General features: G+C 42.8%; 2 protein-coding genes across 4 annotated transcripts in view; one reads left to right on the top strand and one right to left on the bottom strand.

Annotated features, from left to right (window-relative positions):
- The window catches only part of LOC134358903 (catenin alpha-3-like), a 703413-nt gene that overhangs the window by 414570 nt on the left and 264817 nt on the right, over positions 1-24026 (top strand). The window lies entirely within an intron of this gene.
- The window catches only part of LOC134358901 (leucine-rich repeat transmembrane neuronal protein 3-like), a 338976-nt gene continuing 324033 nt past the window's right edge, over positions 9084-24026 (bottom strand). For 2 of the 3 annotated variants that reach the window (XM_063071540.1, XM_063071538.1), the window contains one exon: positions 9084-9746. In XM_063071540.1, the coding sequence (XP_062927610.1) occupies positions 9646-9746 (101 nt within the window). In that variant the 3' untranslated portion in view covers positions 9084-9645. The remainder of the gene's footprint in view (positions 9747-24026) is intronic. The other variant, XM_063071541.1, reaches the window with a different exon arrangement.

Raw genomic sequence — 24026 nt, forward strand, 5'->3', positions numbered from 1 at the left:
CTACTGACCTGGAACAACCCAGCAACTATATGTCCACATCGCTGTCCTTTCGAGTGCAGAGCGGAGGTCTGAACCCCAGATATCTTTCGTCTCATGTCCACATCGCTGGCCTTTTGAACACAGTGTGGAGGCCTCAACTCTGGATGTCCTTTGTCACCCAACCACATTGCTGACCTTTAAACATGGAATACGGAGCAAAGGCCTGACCTCTTATTCCCCAGATCATTGTCCCTAAACTTTAAACTGACTCCTAACTCCCGTCTCCGTTTCCAAAACCACCATTATGAAGTTAAAAATAGTTAGTTTCATTCATTAAATGCTAGTCACTTCAAGAGGACGAGAATATAAAATTAAGGGTGGAATGCTGAGGCTTCATAAGGCATTGGTCAGACCACAATTGCTGCATTCTCAGCAGGTTTGGGCCCCTTATCTGAGAAAGGATGTACTGACATTGGAGAGGGTCCAGAGAAGGTTCACGAGAATAAGCCTCAGAATTCAAGGACATCACTTTAGAACAGAGATGAGGAGGGATTTCTTTAGCGAGAGGATGGCGAATCTGTGGAATTCATTGGCTCAGTGTTGAGGCCAAGTCATTACGTATATTTAAAGTGTAGTTTGATAGGTTCTTAATTAGTAAAGGTTGTGGTGAGAAGGCAGGAGAATGGGGTTGAGAAGGATAATAAATGAGTCAGGATGGAATAGTAGAACAGACTTGATGGGCCAAATGGCCTAATTCAACTCCTATGTCTTATAGTGTTAATTAAGTCTGAGCCACTAACTCAATGGAGACCACAGCTCAGCACCATCTTAAGGGTTTTGTACTGTGTTCAGGGAAGGAAATCGACCATATTCACCCGGTCTGGGACAGCAGATCCAGCAATGTGGCTTTCTTCTAACTGCCCCCGGCAATGTTGTAGCAGGTCATTTTCTTTACAGGGCAATCAGGGACTGAGCATATTCTGGTCTTGCCAGCGATGACTACATTCTATGAACAAATAGTACAGGAGGAATTAAGAAGGACGTTGAGCAAAATATTAAGAAGTGAGCGAGTGGCCTTGAAGTTTATGTTCACCACTGTCCTACTGCAATACCACAAAGCATGAGCCGTCACTTTGGCACAGAAACAAACCTATAACAGGCTGAACAAAGTACCTATGTTATAGGTATTAACTGATTCCTGACCAACTCAAGTCTTGGGTATCATAACTATAACCTTATTTAATATGAAGCATGTAACCTTCTGCTTAGAACATCCTCCTCTTATGAACATTATAATGTCAGTTTTACGTGCTACCTCAAGTGGGTTTTCTTCATGTACAAATCTCTTTTGCTTATGCCTTCCTAACTGCTCAAAGGTTATCTCTCTCTTCACACGATATCAAACCTATTGTAGTTTCAACAGGCTCTTACTGAGTCACTAATGATGATCATCTGTCCAGGTGGGTCTTTCCAGTGCTGCAGCCCAGAGTGCTGGCATTCAGATAGCTCACCATTCATCTGATCTCAGCTTTTCATTTCCTGGCCATTTTATCATAGCTCTGACTCCCCTCTGTTTCAAAAACCTTCTGCCACCTGGAATATACTCAGTAATTTACTCTTGGAGAATTCCAAAGATCGGGCACTTCTTAGAGAAGAAATTCCTCATTTAAAAGGGCATCCCTTCATTCTCAAAACTGCCTCCCACTTCCTGATGCCTCATAAGGGTAGGTATTTTCTCAGCTTTGTCGAGTCTTGAATGTTTAAATGTTCATTGACGTGGTCTCCTTGAAGCATTCTCTGTAAGCCTGCTCTGACCTATGAATTTGCAGTATTGCGTGCAGTGCTCGACACCTACCTACAGGAACGGTGTAAATAAGGTTGAAAGAATACAGAGAAAATTTACTAGGATGTTGCCGAGTCTGGAGGACCTGAGTTATATGGAAAGAGTAAATAGGTAAAGACTTTATTCCTTGGAAGGTAGAAGATTGAGAGTAGATTTGATTAAGGTGTACAAAATTATGAGGGGCATAGACAGGGTAAATGCAAGCTGGTTTTTTCCACTGAAGTGGGGTGGGACTATAATAAGCTCATGGGTTAAGGGTGAAAGGTGAGAAGTTTAAGGGGAATGTAAGGGGAAATGTCTTCATTCAGAGGGTGGTGAGAGTGTGGAATGAGCTGCCAGTATAAGTGGTGCATGCCAGCTTGATTTGAACATTTTAGAGAAGTTTGGATAGATACATGGATGGTAGAGGTATGGAGGGCTATGGTCCTGGGGCAGGTCAATAGGAGTAGGCAGTTTAAATGGGTCAGCATGGACTAGATGGGCTGAAGGGCCTCCTTCTGTGGTGTACTTTTCTATGACTCTATTTGGATTACTAATAGGCTTTTGCAGTTTAGTGACCGTGTGACGGAGGGAAGGTATAATAGGAGCTGTTGATGAAAGGGGAGTAAATAATTCCTCCTCCTCTTTGTGCCCTGCGCTCCTTCACCACTAAGACTGCTCCACAAGGACATGCCTGCTATTGCACTCATTTCTGGGAACAGCAAGCTCGTGCCGAAGCTGAAGTCAGCAAAACAGCCTTCAGCAGCTGCCACAGTGTTCCCTGCAGACCTTACTAATACTTGTACAAAACCAGCAGACATCAGTCAGCACCTCACTTGTAGGTAGTTCATGCGTTCAGTTTATGAGAGTATAAAAGGTTGTTAGCTGGTCTTTTGATCTCTAGCAGAATTAGACCATTTTGGTCCATTGAGACTGCTCCGCTATTCACTCTTGACTGATATTTTATCCTTCTCAATCCCATTCTCCTGCCTTCTCTCCATACCCTTTGACCCTTTACTAATAAAAAAACCTATCAACCTCTGCTTTAAAGATACCCAATGACTTGGGTTCCACAGCTGTCTCTGGCAATGAATTCTACATACTTAGCCACCTCTGGCTGAAGAAATTCCTCCTAATTTCTGTTCTAAAGGGATGTCCTTCTAAACTGAGGCTGTGCCCTCTAGTCCCAGTCTTCCCAACTATAAGAATCGTTCTCTCCACATCCACGCTATCTTGGCCTTGCAATATTCAATACGTTCCACTGAGATCTCCCTCGTTTTTCTAACACCAGCGAATACAGGCCCAGAGTCGTCAAGTGTTCCTTAGATGTTAACCCTTTCATTCCTGGTGTAATGTTTTAAAAGTTAAAGTCTGTCCTGAGCCTTGTGGCCCATCAGGCCGGTGCTTATGCCGGTTTCTGTGGCGTGAAGCGACTGAGAGTATGAGACTGCCCCCCCCTCCCCCCGCCGGGGATAGGACGCCAGTCTATCGTGAGGTTAACCCCCGGCATTTGGCAGTACCCATTTTCAGCTGGGTGGATTGGAGCAGTGCCTGGTTAAGTGCCTTGCTCAAAGACACAACACGCTGCCTTGGCCAAGACTCGAACCCACAACCTTCAGATCGTGAACCCAACACCCTAACCACTTAGCCACACGCCACACCCTGGTGTAACGTATGGCTCTATTATTTTTAAAGCAATGACCTCCCCCCCCCCATTAGCACTACGTATTGATGTGTTGTCTGTTCACGTGCTGTTGTCTATGAATGCACATTGTTCTGTCTGTCTGTCTGTCTCTCTCTTGCTGCAATGTGAATACACCAATTAAAACCACCACCTGAGTGCGTGCTTTTATTTAATTGATATGTAGTTGTGCACAGATTCAACAAATTGGCGACGACTATGAACCTGAGTGTCAGAGAATATCACCAGCTGCACCGACAGTTGCGGAACGAAACAGCGAGAGTTAAGCAACATGAGAAGTCCGTCACAGACGCTAACAGATGCATGAGTACAGTGCAGAGCAACGGTGAAAGACGCACTGAATTTAGAGTGAAAATAATGTGGTGATGGGTTCAGTTGGGAAAGGTGGTGAATTTGATAGCGGTAATGAAGGCTGGGAGTCATATATTGAGAGGGTGGATCTATGGTAAGGTGAACAATGTGGAAGAGCAAAAGAAAGTCCCTACACTTCTTAGCTTAATGGGCCCAAGAACATACATACTCTTAGATAACTTAGTAACCCCTGTAAAGCCAGAAAGCAAGATGTTCGATGAAATTGTTACAATTTTACAAAATCACTTGAACCCTAAATAATTGGTAATAGTTGAGAGATTTGATTTTACAAAAGGATCCCGTCAAAAGATGAAAGCTTTTCTGAGTACCTTGCAGAACTGCGCAAACTTTCCCAGGACTGTGACTTTAGAGATAGACTTTCTGATGGATTAAGGGACAGGCTTGTGTGTGGCATGCATAGTCAAAGCACTCAAATGAGGCTACTGGCAGAAAGAGACCTAACCTTAGAACGGGCATTGACCATTGCAATATCGTGAGAGCCTGCAGCAAAGGATGCAGCAGAACTGGAGGAAAGGAGGTTAGTATATGAAATGCACAAAATGTTCCTGACTGGTGAAAAAAGCCAAAAGAAAAAGTTTGCAGAAAGTGACACAGACAAGGTCACATAGAGAGAATATGCAAGGCAGACAAAAAGCACAACTGAGTGAAAAGTTTCAACCACAAAACTAAACAAATGCATAAAGTTACCGAATGTGAAACAGAATCAGACAATATAGAGTCTGACAAAGGTGAACTGTCATGCCTAGAACTGCATAGTAAAACTGAAGCAGATCACAAAATCATTTGGATCACAATAGATGTGTCTAGTGTAAGACTGAAAATCCAGCTGAATACAGGGTCAATTTTGTCTATAATTTCAGAGGCTGACCACAACAGACTGTTTTCTAAAATACCATTAGAGAAGACTTCAGCGGTGCTAAAGACTTACACAGGTGAAAAGGTGTCTCCCAAAGTCAAACTGAAAGTAAATGTGACATATGGAGGCCAAACACAACCAATTAGAGCTTTGTGTGTTGAAACCTGGAGAGCCAGCACTTTTCAGACGTGAATGGTTGAGAAAAGTCCAACTAGACTAACACTCAATCAAAGCTCTCCCTGGGACATCAATAAGCAATGGCAGCCCAAATTGTAGCACTAACCAGAGGCTTGCATAGCTACTTAACGCTAATGAGAAGTTGTTTGAGAAGGGGCTTGGTAAACTCGAAGGCATCAAGACCAGAACTGAGCTGGATGAAACAGTAACACCAAGTTTCCAAGAGCGCATTCAGTGCCTTACACACTACTTCCTAAGGTGGAAGTTGAACTGCAGTGCTTGGAGGTGTCATGAATTCTCTCCAAGGCTGAGAGGAGCGATTGGGCCATGCTCATTGTCCCAGTGATCAAGAAAGGGAAGGCCAGAGCTATTTGCATATGTGGGGATTTCAAGGTGAACATCAACCCAGTGCTGCATACTGTGCAGTATCCCCTGCCTTGAATAGAAGACATTTTTGCATCTTTGGCAGGTGGGGAGAGGTTTTCAAAGATTGACTTGTCACAAGCCTACCTGCAAATGGAGATTGAGGAGTAAAGCAGGAAGTTCCTCACCATCAACACTCACAAGGGTCTGTTCCAGTATAATTGTCTTGTCTTTGGCATTGCATCAGCCCCAGCAATTTGGCAAACAGCAATGGAACAGGTGCTCCAAGATATCCCAGGAACACAATGTTACCTTGATGACATCATCGTGACTGCCAAAAATGATGAAGAGCACCTCCAGACCCTTGGTGAAGTGCTTAGCAGGCTGAGTGAGTATGGTCTGCATGCAAAGAGAGAGAAATGTGAGTTTTTCAAGAATGAGATCTCATATTGTAGACATGTCATTGACAAGAATAGCTTACGTAAGTCACAAGAGGCGATTGAAGCAGTACTACAATACCCAAACTGGAAAATATGTCACAGCTCAGGTCAAACTTGGACCTTGTAAACTACTGCCACCGGTTTCTCCCAAACATTGCTACAGTATTGCATCCATTCACCGCACCGTTACAGACAGGAGCAAAGTGGGAATGGTCGGAAAGATGTGAAAGAGCATTCAAGCAAACAAAGAGACTAATGATATCGGATAATCTGCTCATCCATTATGACCCATCTCTGCCCATCAGACTGGTGTGCGACACGTCCCCTTATGGCATCCGAGCCATTTTGTCACGCATTATGAAAGATGGATCTGAACACCCGATTGTATTTGCTTCAAGATCACTGATGAGCGCAGAACACAGCTATGCACAGATCGACCAAGGTGCCCTTAGTTTAGTATGGGGAATAAAGAAGTTCCACCACCACCTCTACGGACAAAAATTTACTCTAGTGACAGATCACCAGCCCCTTGTGTCCATTTCAGTCCCAGTGATGTCTGCTACTTCATTACAACGTTGGGCACTATTCCTAGGAGCCCACTCTTATGACATAGGGCTCAAGGGTATCAAACAACATAGCAATGCTGATGGCTTGTCATGTCTTCTTCTATTGGCAACTGAAGAAGAAAAGTCTTCATACTGTGACCTGGAAGAAGTGTTCCACACCACATTTGTGGACCAGTTGCTGGTAACAAATTTGGAAATACAAAGGGAAACAAGGACTGACCTGACATTGTCAAAAGTCTATGAAATCACCACACAAGGATGGCCAGCTCATGGTAACTCTATGTTTCCAGAGTTCTCAGTGTGACGAGAACAACTGTCGGTATGTCAAAGAACACTGATGTACGGATCTCGTGTTGTGGTTCCCTCTAAACTGCACACCAAAGTGTTAGAGAATCTGCATAAAGGACACCTGGGTGCAGTCACGATGAAGGGTCTCACCCGGAGCTACGTATGGTCACCGGGAATAGATAAACAGATTGAACACTTGGCCAAAAGCATTTCAGGATACCAGAAAGTTCAAAATGCATTCCCACAGGCACCTTTACACCCGTGGGAGTGGCTGTCGTCACCATGGCAAAGAATACATATTGACTTTGCTGGGCCATTCATCGACTCCATGTTTCTGATTGCTGTGGATGCTCATTCGAAGTGGGCGGTGGTTAAACAAAGAACTCGACCACATCAGCAAAGACTGTCTCCACCAGAAATGGCTTAGCAGAACACATGGACAATGGACCACAATACATGTCAGAAAAATTCCAACTGCTCATGAAGAAAAATAGCATCAGACATTTCAAGTCAGCTCCTCACCACCCAGCAATGAATGGATTAGCTGAAAGATTTATCCAAACCTTCAAGAAGCCCATTAAGGTGATGGACAAGGGCGACATTCCTCTGCAGCACAAGGTGGACAACTTCCTGTTTGTGTATTGGAATGACAAATCAAACACCTGCAATGCTGTTCATGAACAGGAATCTGAGATCTCACATAGACCTCCTGAAACCAGATCTACAGAGGGAAGTGCAGAATAAACAGTTCAGCCAGTTGCCAAGTGAAGCAGCAAGGAGCTTCGAGGTTGAACAGGAGCCCTAGTACATGATTATGGAGAAGATAAGTGGACACCCGGTAGGATAGCTACAAGAACTGGATCACTGGTGTACACAGTGGATGTTGGAAATCAAACATGGAGATGGCATGTGGAACAGATACTGGATGATCAACTGAAGAACTCACCTGAGTCAATTGCATCCAACAAGATGGACACATTACAGTCACCAGACTTACCTCTCAGTGACGATCATGTCACTGACAGCAACGTGACACCGGAAACTGAGAACATTGTCTTAGACAAGACACCTGCCAAACCTGATGACACTTCACAGGTCCAGAGCCGTCATGCTGAAAGAAACAGAGCGCCACCCAAAAGACTGAACCTTTAGAACTGTGAAGTTAGTTATGGACTGTTATTGTGAAATCATGTTTATTTAGAATATAGGTTTATGAAAAAGAAATTGAATGTTTTGTACAGGTACAGTTTTATGTTGCATTAATCTAAATGGGGAGGAAGTGTAATGTATGGATGTATTTCTTTCAGAGCAATGGCCCTTCCTTTAGCACTACTTATTGATCTGTTGGCTGCGCATGTGCTGTTGCCTACGCGTGCACATTGCTCTCTCACTGCAATGTGAATACTCCAGCTAAAGCCATCACCCATGTGCGTGCTTTTATTTAATTGATATGTAGTTGTGCACAGACACAACACCTGGGATAATTCCTGAAAACCTCCTCTGGACCCTCTCCAACGCCAGCACTTCTTTTCTTAGATATGGAGCCCATAAAGTTCACAATACTTCAAGTGCGGTCTGACCAAAGCCTTATAGAGCCTCAGCATTACCTCCTTGCTTTTATGATTCAGACCTCTTGAAATGAATGCTGATGTTGTATTTGCCTTCCTCACTACCACCTCAATAGTATGGCTGCTGTCAAATTTTCATTCCCATGGATCAAGATCCCAATCAGCTCTCTCTCTATTGTCCTGAAAGCACTTTCTGTGGAGCATTGTTACAAAATGTTAGAAAGTGTGACTTGCTCAACAAATGTGCATAAATCCCTCAGCCACTTGAATAAAAACAATTTGGTCCTCATGAATATCCATAATCAGGCGCTGTTAAACATTTCTTGTTCCCCTAATATCAGTATTACCCCAGGCTTCCTTTAGTTGAGGTGAATGTGATGAAGCCTGATATATTTAAGCCTCTGTGTCTGGGCCTGGAGCCCAAGTGACTGGTTGGAACCAGAATGTAACTTTGCTATTTTTGTTAAAATGTCCTCTACCTTGGGAAATGAGGCTATTTTCTATTATTGTTCCTGTCTTTTGGTGGAGATATGAAAAAGGGCTAAACACTGTTGGAAATTCATAGGCAACCCGGTGATTCTGTTCCCCTTCCATAAACACATTTTACAAGACTGATGAGCTTTAAGTGTTAGAAAAAGTCTAATTATTGCATATTGCTGCTCAGTGCTTCAGAATATTTCATTTTAACCAGGTCCCAATTACCTTCCTGTAGAACTCATAATAACTTTGTGAAAAATGCCAAATACTTGATTATGTTTTTATCTGTTGGGGTGACTAAGTGCATAAAGTGGATTACTAACTAATTTTTGCTCCATATAATTATCACACGTACTTAAAGGCAAATACCACAGGACAATGACTTGGATCTGCTTAATGTAAGTCAGTGTTGCAGAGAAAACTGGCTAAAAATGACAATTATTTTCTATTTTACAAAAAAAAGAGATCTGTTTTAGTAATAGATTTTAAATAATACAACACATTTTCAATTAGCATTCCAATTCTATAAACACTGAAGACTAACAGACTGAAAATAAATGCACAATTGTCATTAGCTATTTCAGTTTTGTCATTTTCAAAGCATATTCTTTATGAAAAATACTGCATCTTTACACCATGTTAAATAACTCATGTATATACAGGTGGATTGTTAAAGACAAGAATACTGAATAAAATCTGTACAAGTTCGTTGCTTTCTTTTTTTTAAAAAATACTGCACAAATAAAGTCAGTACAAACTAAAACAAAAAAATTTCAGTGAAATCTGCATCACTTTCAGTCTGACCTCTGACAGCAGTATCTCTGCATTAACTATGATTTATGTCCTGGGCCACAGGCCTCCCTTGGTGTCTTTCGGCTGTCTGGGCCTTGTCCTCGTTTAGTCCATCATTGTGGGTGGCCTCAGGCTGGGTTGGGTCACTGAATATGGCTACCGGAGCATGTCACTGTTGCTATTGTGCTCAGTTCTGTGCCAGGCTCTCTGTGGCTATCTGGAGCGTCCTTGTGGGCCTGCATTTCAAACTGCTTGTGAGCCAGATGTCCCTGATGCACTCCACAACAAGGTAGCGTCGGCTGGTCGTAGGTGAGGAAGGAGGAGACACTCATGGCGATGGGGATCTAGAAGTGGAAGAAAAGACAGTACAGCTGAAAATAACCACTTTTTGGAGAGGTCTTTTAAACCGTGGCTGTGCTGAGATATTGTGCAACGTGATATGTTTTATCAAAAGCAAAATACTGTGGATCCTGGCTATGTGAAATAAGAACAGGCAGCATCTGTGGAAAAAAGGAATAGTTGATATTTGAAACGTGAGAGATTCTGAAAATGCTGGGGGAGCTCAGCAGGTTAGGCAACATAGTCAATGTTTTGGGCCAAGACCCTTCATTAGGCCTGGGGAGGAAGGGGGAAGAAGCCAGAATAAGAAGGTGGGGAAGGGGAAGAAGACAAGCTGGCAGGTGATAGGTGAAGCCAGGTGAGGGGGGAAGGTAGGTGGGTGGAGGGGGAGAGGGGGGTGAATTAGGAGCTAGGAGGTGATAGGTGGAAAGCGTAAAGTGTTGAGTAAGAGGGAATCTGATAGGAGAGGAGTGTGGAAAGGAAGAGGGGCACCAGAGGGAGGCGAGAGGCAGGTGAAGAGAAGAGAAGGCATAAGAGCAGAGCTAGAAATGGGAAAGGGAAAAGAGAAGGGGAAGGGGTGAAAAATCCTGTAAGTTAGAGAAATCGATGCTCATGCCATCAGGTTGGAGGCGACCCAGACAGAAGAGTTAATATTGGAGCTGAAGGAAATTTGTGAGATACAGGGAAATACAGTAGAAGGTCTGAGCATAGGAAGAACAAAAGGAGTGGGTGGGAAAGTAAGAATGAAAAAAACAAACCGAATTGTTGGAACAAGAACAAAAGGATGTGAAAATAATCTCAGAATGCCTAAGTGAAATAGCAGTGATTACCATTGTTATGTAAATCAGTTGAGTGCTAATTAAAACAAAACACTGCAGATGCTGAAAATCTAAAAATAAAAAACAGAAAATTCTAGAAATAACTAGCAGGCCAGGCAGCATTGACGAAGAGAGAGAGAGAGAGAGGAAAGCCTGATCTGCTGATGATAATCAGAAAATAACTCTTCATATTATACCATAATTTTAGTTTTCCACGAGTCCAATATTCTAGTCTGGCACTTGAAATGTGCCTAGGTACAGTCATACTTTAGATATACAATCAATGGCCACTTTATTAAATACACCTGCACACATGCTCGTTAATACAAATATCTAATCAGCTAATCATGAGGCATAAATTCAATGCAGAAAAGCATGTAGACATGTATAACAGGTTCAGTTGTTGTTTAGACCAAACAGCAGAATGGGGAAGATATGTGACTTTGATGGTGCTAGATGGGCTGTTTTGACTATTTCAGAAACTGCTGATCTCCTGGAATTCTCACACACAACAGTCTCTAGAGTTTACAGAGAATGGTGCAAAAAACAAAAAAAAGCATTCACTGAGAAGTGGTCTGTGGGTGAAACCTTGTTAATGAGAGAGGTCAGAGTGTCAACGGTGATTACCCGATGTAATGAAACAAGTACCACAGTTGATTCTTTTCCACGTTCATTAGCAGCAAGCTACGAGAGAGAACCCTCCTTCTGCACTCTCACAGAGTCAGCCACGGAGTTCTCTCTGCAAAAGCACAGAGATAGAGTTTTTATACCATCTTTCTCACATATGCAGAAAGCAATTCTTTAGCTACCCCTCACAGTCACATGCCCAGCAACAGTGATAGTCAGAGACAAAGGCCACTTGATCATCTCAGACAGAAGTATAAAGATCAGACACCCGGAACAATGTGCGTGATTAGATAGTTGAGAACAAAGTGTAATTAGATTACTACGTTCTGCAAGTAAGACAAGGAAACCAGCAGCATAGTTTAATGGCTAATTTCTTACATGTCAGCAGGACAAAATTAACTCTTTACCATCTCAAGAGAAGTATGGCCAGACTGGTTTCAAGCTGACAGGAAGGTGACAATATTTCAAATAACCAAATAGCTCAAATAATTACAACAGTGGTGCGTAGAAGAGCATCTCTGAATGCACAACACATCAAACCTTGAAGTGGAAGGCCTACAGCAGCAGAAGACCACGAACACACACTCAGTGGCCACTTTAATTGGAACAGGAGATATCTAATGAAGTGGCCACTGAGCGAAGATCATGATTTTGCTGAAAAAAAAGCAGGACATTAGATCTGACCCAAGTTGTTAATATTTGCATTGGCCCATGGAGGTTTGATATGTGCTTAGCTCAGTGAAGGTTTATGAAGTAGAAGATATTGAAAAATTGTTGCTGGTGGCAGAACGATTATTAACCTGAGGATAGTTGCTTGGAGTGGCTATTAAGCTAGGTAAGAGATGGGAATATAAATTCTTTAAGGTTATTAAAAGTGATAATGCAACAGCCAGGCAAAGCTTGGAGACTTGAGTTAAATTTCAGCTTATAATTTATATGTAGCCCATTCATTACCTTTATTATGAATAGCTGCTGTACTTGCTGCTCTCCACTCTTTAAGTAGACTCCATTTTATAAGCAAATTGATTTTACTTCCTTTATAATGGCAATCAGTCTGCTCTGAGCTGTACTCTGACTATTGGCTGTCAATTAAAACTCTATGTTTACACAATGCAGGTTATTTCAGTTTGCGATGCCCTATTGCAAAGGTTTCTGCAGTAATTTACAGGGTAGTAACGTACTGACCTATAGGAAATAAATAGGCCAAAGGAGAAATGGAGGCATGATGGACCAAAAGGCCATTCATTCCGTGAATGCGATACATCTGTGGAACTACACGGCTACAAGACCATAAAACATTGGAGCAGAGTTAAGCCATTTAGTCTATCGAGTCTGCTCCACCGTTCCATCATGACTGATTTATTATCCCTCTCAACCCCATTATCCTGCCTTCTCCCATAACTTTTGATGCCCTGACTAATCAAGAACCTATCAACCTCCGCTTCAAATATACCCCGTGACTTGACCTCCACAGCTACCTGTGGCAATGAATTCCAAGAGATTGACCACTCTCTTGTTAAAGAAATTCCCCCTTATCTCTGTTTTAAAGCGATGTCCTATTCTTATGCTGTGCCCTTTGGTTCTAAACTCCCCCACTACAGGAAACATCCTCTCTACACCCACTGTATATTGGCCTTCCAAATTTCCATAGGTTTTCAATGAGATCTCCCTTCATTCTTCTAAACTCCAGTGAGTGCACGCCCAGAGCCATCAAATGCTCCTCATACATTAACGCTTTCATTCCCAGAATCATTCTCGTGAGCCACTTTTGGACCAGCACATCTTTTCTTTGATAAGGCAATCACAATACTGCAAGTGCAGTCTGCCCAATGCATTATAAAGACTCAGCATTACATCTTTGATTTTATATTCTAGTCCTCCCAAAAGGAATGCTAAATATTAACAATTTGGGTCACATATCAGATATTTAACAAATTTAAATCACTCCTATAAATATTTTGCGGGTTTCTGTATCTTACTTCCTTTCTGGTGAGTCTGTGGTTGGTTCCTGAGAGAGTGGAATAAGCTTTACTCTCGGTGGACATGGTCTATGGTGCCACTCTCTACACAGAGAAAAGCAACCATTGCCCCATTTATTTCAGAAAGCAGATGTAGAATCTTGCCAGAATTTAGCCAGAATACAAAATTTCCACAGCAGAAATCGCGGTGGTTTAGAGCATCAATATTCTGTAAGTTGGTGTACACTCAGTTCCTTCCCTCAAAGCCTTCTTAATTTTTATTTTTCAGTAATGTTCCGTTTTTGCTTTCAATACTGGCTGCTGTTGGAGATTTGATTTCCCGTAAAGCATAAGTAAAGTCTGCTGGTTTTTCAGCGAAGGACTGGGCCTTTACAGCTTCAAAATTAAAAGTGTATTCTTCGCCCGACATTTCATCATGGGCACTAATCTCCCCACTATCGAGGACATCTTCGAAAGGCAATGCCTCAGAAAGATGGCATCCATCATTAAGGACCCCTACCACAGAGGACGTGCCCTCTTCTCAATACTACCATGGGGGAAGACAGCTTCTTCCCCTCCACCATCAGATTTCGGAATAGTCCATGAAAACTTCCTCACTATTTCAGTCTCTTTTGTACTACTTGTTTAATTATATATGTGATATACTATCTATATTTATATATTTCTACACTGTGGGTGACTGCACAGTGTGACTCCTCAGATAGTGAAGCAGTTCATATCCAAATGCAGCAGGACCTGGACAATATCCAGGCTCTGCTGACAAGTGGCAAGTAACATTCGAGCCATGCTAGTGCCAGGCAACGACCATCTCCAACAGGAAAAGCTCTAACCATCGTCCCTTGACATTCAGTGGCATCACTATCACTGAATTCCCGACTATCAACATCCTAGAGTTTACAATTGACAGGAAACTGAACTGATCTAGACATATAACCAGAGCAGGTCAAAGGCTAGGAATCCTGTGGCATGTAACTCACCTCCAGACTCCCCAAAGCCTGTCCACCATCTACAAGGCTCAGGTCAGGAGTGTAATGGAATACACGCCACTCGCCTGGATGAGTGCAGCCCCATCAACATTCAAGAAGCTCGACACCATCCAGTATAAGCAGCCAACTTGATTGGTACCTCTTCCACAAGCATCCAAACCCCTCCACCATCGACGAACAGTTGCAGCGGTATGTATTATATACAAGACGCACTGCAACAACGCACCGAAGTTCCTAAGGCAGCATCTTCTAGACCCACGACCACTACCATAGAGAAAGCCAAGAAGAGCAGATATCTGGGAACACCACCACTTGGAAATCCCCCTCCAAGTCACTTACCATCCTAACTCAGAAACATATCACTGTTCCTTCTCTGCCACTGGGCCAAGATCATGGAATTCCCTCCCTAACAGCACTGTGGGTGTACCTACACCTCAGGGACTGCAGCGGTTCAAGAAGGCAGCTCATCACCAGCTTCTCAAGGGCAACTAGGGATGGGCAATAAATCCTGGCTTACCTGGTGACCCCAACATCCTGTAAGTGAATAACACAAAACAGCAAATGTCACAACTTATGTCGGTGATAATAAACCTGATTCTGATTGTCAGTCAGAGTATGCCACAGGCCTTGGAATGTCACTAAACAGTGATTTATTTAGACTGAATCCAGCAAAGTTAATGGGCTTGATGCTTTTTTCCTTCTGTAAGCTAGATGCAGGCTAGATTTTCCATCACTGGGTATATTATTTGAACACATTTAGCAATAATTTTCTCAGGCAGCATTGACCAGAGAAAAGGATCTGCTATTGATGGGATGTAGTGACATCAGCAGACTGACTGTATTATTCAATTGTAAGACCATTGAAGCTTGGAATCAAAGCACAATTCAGCACAGAAGGAAGCCAAATGGGCCAATCAGTCTGCTGAGGCCCGTTGGCCAGAGCCCAAGTCTGCCAATCTCTGCAAATTCACCGGAAAAGTCTAAGCCTAATATCTGTGAGCCTGAGCCTGAGCCTGAGCCTGAGTCTGCTGGAGGCTGGAGGTCGGAGGTCGGAGGTCGAAGACAGCCTGTCCTGGGGTTGGAGAACTGTGACAATCATGAATCCTGAATCTGATTCTTAGCAAGAGCAATCCAGATAGTTCCACTCCACAACTCATGGCTGTTTCCTTCAAATTTTTATGTTTCTCAGTGGTTTATCCAATTCTCTTTGAATACTGTATAAGAATGTGTTTCAACCACCTTATCGTGCATTTCTGTCCATAACCTAACCATCGGTGAGAGGAAGCTTTCCTTCTGCTACCATTGTTTCTACTATCAGTCGCCTGATTTTTCTCCCAGTTTTAGGCGTTACAGCCACTGGAAATACATTTTCTTTATCTGTAATTCTCAACGTGTTAATGATTGTAAAGATTTCTATTAATTTCTCTTTTGGCCTTCTCTGCTCTGAACACAATTAACGCTTCTCCATAGTTTTGACCTTAGTGACTCCTCACCAACTGCGCACACGGGTTAAGATGGCACCAAACAATGATCCCTCTCGGGTGTCCACGTGTGCGCACTCACACATCTTTTGCTACTAGCGCACAAACGAATTTAAACTGCGCACAAATGGTTGTCACCCTCTACCTTGTTGGCCGGTTAATTATATTTCACGAATCACATGTCTTTTTCTGGTTTCTAATGCAAACGGTATTGACAACATGGAGTTTGAGGTGATTTGTCTGCAGATTTTAGAACTGATTTATTTATACTGTTTTTATTGAAGAACTTATTGATTCACTATGTCAAATTCCAAAGAAGCAAAGGGCATGAAGTGCAAAAGAACTGCTAGTTAACTTAAAGTGGAATGGCTTTAAACAATGAACAACAAACTGGACTTGGTAGTTTATCATCCTTAGAATAACTTCAGGTTTGCTTCCACTTAAAAATTCTGTGTGTACATGTTAACGCAACACACATCAAAATTGCTGGTGAACGCAGCAGGCCAGGCAGCATCTCTAGGAAGAGGTACAGTCGACGTTTCGGGCCGAGACCCTTCGTCAAGACTAACAGAGATGCTAGAGATGCTGCCTGGCCTGCTGCGTTCACCAGCAACTTTGATGTGTGTTGCTTGAATTTCCAGCATCTGCAGAGTTCCTCGTGTGTACATGTTGTTGCACTGGGCAAAAATAATGCACAGCACAAGACTTTTGTGCTCACTGGTCATTACAAATTAGAGGGAACATTGGCACTGAATTGCAGCCTCCATCAACACTGCAGCTCAGACGGTTGTTTTTTTAAGTGTGTCGGGATGGTTTTGGGGACAGAAAGGGGAGTTAGTGGTCAAGTTAGGGTTTAGAGAGAGTGATGTGAGGTCGGGCTTCAGTTCTGCGCTCTGCGTCCAAATGCCAGTGATAGGGACAGCTAATGGAGGGAACTGTGGATGTCAGACTGTCCCAGATCAGTGGGTCCTGGGATTGGTTGTTTGTGCAAGTAGGAGGCATGTGGAGGCACGAGGAGGCACAAGGGCCAGTGAGTCAGCACGCCCAGAGTTCAAGCCAGAGGTCAGGGTCCGATCACTGGCTTGTCTGAGGATGGATACCGAAGGATTGAAGCCCAAAGGTTGATCAGATGTCTGGAAATTGAAGCCCAGTGGCTGATGCCTGAATACTGGAGACCTAGAGGCCTGTCCTGGGAGAGAGGGGGAGAGGGGGAGATGGGGGGAGAGGGGGAGAGGGGGGGAGAGAGGGGGAGAGAGAGAGAGAGAGGAGAGGGGAGAGAGAGAGAGAGAGAGTGGGGGGAGGGAAAGGGGCTTGTTTTGCTGTTGTTGTTCTGTTCTTGTTGTGCTCTGTGTTGTTCTGCCAGGCATTACAGGCATGTTATGTTGGCACCAGAATGTGTGGCGACACGTGAGCTGCCCCCAGCACAACCCTGGGTGTGCTGGTTGTTAATGCAAATTGCACATTTATCTAAATGTAAACATGATAAATACCATAAATCTGTATCTGACTCTGGACTCATTCTGGTCTGCACACTTGCATGAGGCAGTGCAGAAATCTAGCAAGAGCTGGAGATCAGACCTCTGGCCCCACCTGTGAACCAATCACTAAGCATAGAGTAGAGGGATCTGGATGCACTTCTTACCCATCTCCTCCATCCTACACCAGTTACAGCCAACACATTTAGCACGGCCCCATTCATTTGAATGGTAGTGATGCTCTTCACTAAAAATATTAGTGAAACCTTTTGATTTTTTTAAAGCCGCATTGTAATTAATGTTAATAATTTCATTTAATTTATACCAATTAGATGTTTTTAAGCAATATTTTGTATAAATAATTTTCAAATATTTACATTCAGTCAGAAGACCAACAGGATGATCACGAGGGGCATATTAGTTTCTGCCTGTTCACCACTTGTGCATGGAGTGAGAGGGTGTGGGAGTACTACATCACAAAAATGGAAGCAACACTAGGGGGCAGTGTTTGCAGGGCTGGTACAGGGTCTAAGTTCAACGTGCAGAAGGAATCCAGAACAGTCTGTCCCAATGTGACTGGAGCATTTATCTCTCAAATATCTGACAAAGGGTCTTTGACATAAGATGTTAACTACTTCTCTTTCCACAGATGCTGCCTGACCCATTGAGTGCTTCTGCACTTTCCGTTTTTATTTCGGGTTTTAACATTGGCAGTAATTTTATTTCCATGAAGAGAGTGTGCAAAGTTGTGCACACGTTTTGCCATATTTGTCACTGTGAAAATGGGGGTGTTGAATGTGGCAACGTTTTAGCTACGCTAACAAACACAAGGCATTCTGCGGGTGCTGGAAATCCAAAGCTACACACACAGAATGCTGGAGGAACACTGTAGGTCAGGCAGCAGCTACGGAAGAGAGTAAACCATCAACACTTTGGGCTGAGGCCCATTTTTCAGCACTTAGAAGGAAGGGGGAAGATGCCAGAATAAAAAGGTGGGGGGAGGTTTAGAAGTGACAAGAGGACAACATAAGTTAGTGAGGATGTAAAGTAGAAGTGTGTGGAGCTTAAAATGTGCTATTTTAAAACTTGTATTCAATCAAATTGCACATGACTTAAAAACAGAGTAAAACAATTATGTTAGCATGTGTTCTGTGGATACGGAATTAGCTTGCCCATAGATGTTTGTAGATGGAGTGTCTGGAGGTCGATGATCAGTAGTCTTCTGCTGGGATCTGTCCTGGGACCCCTGCCGTTGTGATTTTTATAAATGACTTGAATGCGGAAAGTGGAAGGATGGGGTAGTAAGACTGCAGATGGCATGAAATTTGTCGGTGTTGTGGACAGTGCGGAAAGTTGGAGGTTACAGTGGGACAATGACAGGATGCAGAGCTGGGTTAAGATGTGGCAGGTGGAGTTCAACCTAGAAAAGTGTGTAGCGAATCATTTTAGAATGTCAAATTTGAAGGCAGAATACAGGGTTAATGGCAAGATTCTTAAGTGTGGAGGAACAGAGGGACCTTGGAAGTCCATGTCCATAGATCCCTCAAAGTTGCTGCACAAGTTGATAAAGTTGTTAAGAAGGCATATGGTGTGTTGGCCTTCATTAATTGGGGAATTCAGTTCAAGAGCCATGAGGTATTGTTGTAGCTTTATATAACTCCAGTTAGATCACACTTGGAACAGAATGTTCAGTTCTGGTCACCTCACTATAGGAAGGATGTGGAAGCTTTGGAGAGGGTGCAGAGAAGTTTTACCAGTATGCTGCCTGGACTAGAGAGCGTGTCTTACAAGGAAAGGTTGAGTGAGCTAGAGCTTTTCTGTTTGGAGCAAGGGTTTATGAAAGATGACTTGATAGAGGTGAGCAAGGCGACAAGAGGCATGGATCAAGTAGATAGCCACAGATTTTTTGCCCCAGGTGGAAATGGCTAATATGTGGGAGCATAATTTTAAGGTGATTGGAGGAGAAAAGTGGTGTCACAGGTAGATAGGGTCATAAAGAGAGCTTTTGGTACATTGGCCTTTATTAATCAAAGTATTGAGTATAACAGCTGGAATGTCATGATGAGGTTGTATAAGGCATTGGTGAGGCTGAATCTGGAGTATTGTGTTCAGTTTTGGTCACCAAATTACAGGAAGGATATAAATAAGGTTGAAAGAGTGCAGAGAAGGTTTACAAGGATGTTGCTGGGACTTGAGAAACTCAGTTACAGAGAAAGGTTGAATAGGTTAGGACTTTATTCCCTGGAGCGTAGAAGAATGAGGGGAGATTTGATAGAGGTATATAAAATTATGATGGGTATTGACAGAGTGAAGGCAAGCAGGCTTTTTCCACTGAGGCAAGGGGAGAAAAAAACCAGAGGACATGGGTTAAGGGTGAGGGGGGAAAAGTTTAAAGGGAACATTAGGGGGGGCTTCTTCACACAGCGAGTGGTGGGAGTATGGAATGAGCTGCCAGACGAGGTGGTAAATGCGGGTTCTTTTTTAACATTTAAGAATAAATTGGACAGATACATGGATGGGAGGTGTATGGAGGGATATGGTCCGTGTGCAGGTCAGTGGGACTAGGCAGAAAATAGTTCAGCACAGCCAAGAAGGGCCAAAAGGCCTGTTTCTGTGCTGTAGTGTCTATGGTTCTATGGAGAAGGGGTAAAGGGGATGTCAGAGGTAACACAGAAGGTGGTGGGTGCATGAAAGACCCTGCCAAGGGTGCGGTAGAGGCAGATATATCAGGGGTATTTAAGAAACTCTTGGATAGGCACATGCATGATAGAAAAATGGAGGACTATGTTGGAGGAAAGGGTTAGGTTGATCACAGAGTAGGTTAAAAGGTCAACACAACATCATTGGCCAAAGAGCCTGTACTGTGTCGTAAGATTCTTAATTTCTGTAGTCCAAGTTCAGAACATTGAACATTATGGCATAGTACATTAAATAGTCTGCACACTCAACAAGACTGGGCTACGCACGAAATATTCCTTCTTCATCCAAACTGGTCTGTAGACCTACCCATCACTGTCTAGAGGAAAATATATCCCACATTCTCCTTCTTTCGTCCTCAATTCTCCCCACCATTTCTCTATATCATTATTTCCAGTTCCTGTAAATTTTCTCCAATATTGAGGAATTCTGTTTTCCTGGAGGAGCTTAATCTGACACTGAGTCTTTGTATTGATGGAAAAACTAATTCCATACAGTGGGCATTCATCCCTGTGAATGCTGTTTGACCTCACAAATTTGCACCTGCACCTTCAGTGGTACTGTGAAACAACGGGGCAAGGACAACCGATTGCCCGTATTGTGTAACTGGTTTGAAATGAATAATCAATTACCAGTACCTGTTCCATTTTGTTATGTCCGAGTCTCCTGTGAGCCAGTCTTTAACTGGATGACCAGGGGCTACCTACTGCTCGTGATAGACATACTGTATAATCTTGCACCCCAAATGAGTAGACTTCTCTAGGTCACTGAGGGCTGATTTAAATAGCCAAACAATTTACTTTAATATAAAAACCAGGCCTCATAATGAATCGAGATGAATGTAAACAATGGGATAAAATTCAATTTGTGGCCCATAGACTTCACATTAGACTTGTGAAAAATGCAACAGCTCCTGAAATATTTATAAATACCACAGCTTTGGATCGTTAATGAAAAGAGATTGCAACAAAGGAGCTCAAATCTATTAGTTCCATTAAGGGGAGGGGGTTAAAATAATATATTCGAATTAACTGTGCAGCACTACAAACCTGATGAATAATTTAAAGTGACATTGAAATACTGTAATCCTTCTGGTGATCTTGGTGTATACGCTGTAATGTTTGGGGACACAAAGCACTGTGAATCTTGCCATGTATTTAACTGCATTCACCTTCGTCATTGACACAATGGCTGCAACTACTTGACCTACACCGGTTCACCATGCTGTGCATCTGACATGCCAAGTTCTAATCCAAATTTTGCAGATTACTGATCTGACTAGGTAGATTACAGATTTGGCTAGAAAGATCTGGCTAAATATATGACATTTCTATCTGGTTGGGTTACATGTTTAGATATGTTCATAGATGCCAGCATCTCTAAAGGACTGCAAAATTATGAAGAAGGCACAACAATGGCTAAATTTCTAGGAGTTTGGAGAGATTTGGTATACCACCAAATAACTCGAGCAAATTTCTACAGATGAACCATGCATTCTGTCTGGTAAGGGAGGGACCACTGCACAAGATTGGAAAAAGCTGTAGAGGATTGTAAACTCAGCCTCCCAACCATCAAGAGCATCTTCAAAACACTCTGCCTCAAAAACGCAGCATCCATCATTGAGGACCCCACCTAAGACATGCCCTCTTCTCGTTACTATCGCTAGGGAAGATCCCGAACAGTCACACTCAAATGTTTTAGGCCCACCACCGAGAGCGTGAACGGTTGGACACACAGGCTGGATTGAAGTCGCGGGGTCCAGGCCCCAGAGAGTATCGACGTGACTGAACACGATGTTTGGATGGAGATTAACGGGCTGAATCGAGGCGGTGAAGTCCGGCGTATACAAGTGGCAGAACCCGTTGTTCAGATGGAGAGTTAAGCACTGGGACAGATTGGGAAGGTCATGGTGATGGGGCCTGAGGTGAGGTACAGGCCGATTAAGATCGCTGCTCCACGACGTTTAATTGGCTCTGCACTGAACCATGCATTTTGAACTTTCTTGTGGACTTCAGTTCAGAAACACTATTTTCTTGTAGTTAATATATGCATAATTTTTTTTTCATTGCACATTGGATGTTTGATGGTCTTTTTTATGGGTTATTTTATTCTTTTATTTTCTTATGGGCATGATGTGGTTTTTTAATTCTCTGCACATTAGGCGTTAGACAGTCTTTTTTCATATATATGGGATTTGTTTTTTGGGTTTCATTGTTTCGTGGCTGCCTGTTAGGAGACGAATCTCAAGGTTGTATAATGTATACATACTTCGATAATAAATAAACTTTGAACTTTGAGGAACAACTTATTCCCCTCGGCTGTCAAATTTCTGACTGGTCAATGAACCCACAAATACTACCTCACTATTCTGCTTTCTTTTAGCATTACCTATTTAAATTTTGAATATATTTTTCTTATTGTAATTAGTAGTATATGTTATATCTTGCACTATATTGCTGCCACAGAACAACAAATTTCACAACATACTTTATGTCAGTGTCAGTAACCTGATTCTGATTCTGATCCAGACAGTCCCATTATGGATCTCAGTAGGTTTGCTGCAGCTCTGTCCGGAGTGATTACAGATTTAGGTCAGCAGGTTATAATTTTGGCATGCTTTAGATCAGAGCCAGATTACATAATCAATGAGAAAGATTGCTGATTGGGTCAAAACACTGGCATTGTAAACTGAAAATACTGCAGAGTTCAATTCTGATCTTGCCACTTGGAATGTTTTGCAATGGACTTTAATAGAATACTTCAGTGCATCTTAATCGATCACTTTCTTATATGAAATACATTTCTATAAGTTATTGTGCTTCTGAATATGATTTAATACTGATGTGAATGAATTGATCAAATTATAAATTCATTGTTATGACAATAACAAAAACATCCTTTTGTGTGAGAAAATTCTTATGGAGCATTGTAACCACAAATTTTCATTTCTTCCATCTGCAGTGAAGATCCATAAATAATTATGTTCAGTTTCTGAGGAGGTGAATAGTAATTATGACAGAGGACAATCTCTGCTGACAGGAAGTGTAAACAGAGAATCTACATCTGATTCATCCTGGAAGGAGCAAGCAGGCCCAACGGAATGAACAACCATTCCCTGAGCAGCTGGCTGAATTTGCTGGATGTGCAGTTAATGCCACTAACAGGCAGTCTGCAACAATTGCCATTGATCAGTAGACTCCAGAAATTTAGAGCATAGAATAGTACAGCACAGTACAGGCCCTTCGGCCCACAATGTTGTGCCGACCCTCAAACCCTGCCTCACATATAAACCCCCACCTTAAATTCCTCCATATACCTGTCTAGTCGTCTCTTAAACTTCACTAGAGTATCTGCCTCCACCACTGACTCAGGCAGTGCATTCCACACACCAACCACTCTCTGAGTGAAAAGCCTTCCTCAAATATCCCTCTTGAACTTCCCACCCCTTACCTTAAAGCCATGTCCTCTTGTATTGAGCAGTGGTGCCCTGGGGAAGAGGCGCTGGCTATCCACTCTATCGATTCCTCTTATTATCTTGTACACCTCTATCATGTCTCCTCTCATCCTCCTTCTCTCCAAAGAGTAAAGCCCTAGCTCCCTTAATCTCCGATCATAATGCATACACTCTAAACCAGGCAGTATCCTGGTAAATCTCCTCTGTACCCTTTCCAATGCTTCCACATCCTTCCTATAGTGAGGCGACCAGAACTGGACACAGTACTTCAAGTGTGGCCTAACCAGAGTTTTATAGAGCTGCATCATTACATCACGACTCTTAAACACTGTCCCTCGACTTATGAAAGCTAACACCCCATAAGCTTTCTTAACTACCCTATCCACCTGTGAGGCATCTTTCAGGGATCTGTGGACATGTACCCCCAGATCCCTCTGCTTCTCCACACTACCAAGAATCCTGCCATTTACTTTGTACTCTGCCTTGGAGTTTGTCCTTCCAAAGTGTACCACTTCACACTTCTCCGGGTTGAACTCCATATGCCACTTCTCAGCCCACTTCTGCATCCTATCAATGTCTCTCTGCAATCTTTGACAATCCTCCACACTATCTACAACACCACCAACCTTTGTGTCATCTGCAAACTCGCCAACCCACCCTTCTACCCCCACGTCCAGGTCGTTAATAAAAATCACGAAAAGTAGAGGTCCCAGAACAGATCCTTGTGGGACACCACTAGTCACAATCCTCCAATCTGAATGTACTCTC

This window comes from Mobula hypostoma, chromosome 19 (assembly GCF_963921235.1).
Source record: "Mobula hypostoma chromosome 19, sMobHyp1.1, whole genome shotgun sequence".
NCBI classification, from domain to species: Eukaryota; Metazoa; Chordata; class Chondrichthyes; order Myliobatiformes; family Myliobatidae; genus Mobula; species Mobula hypostoma.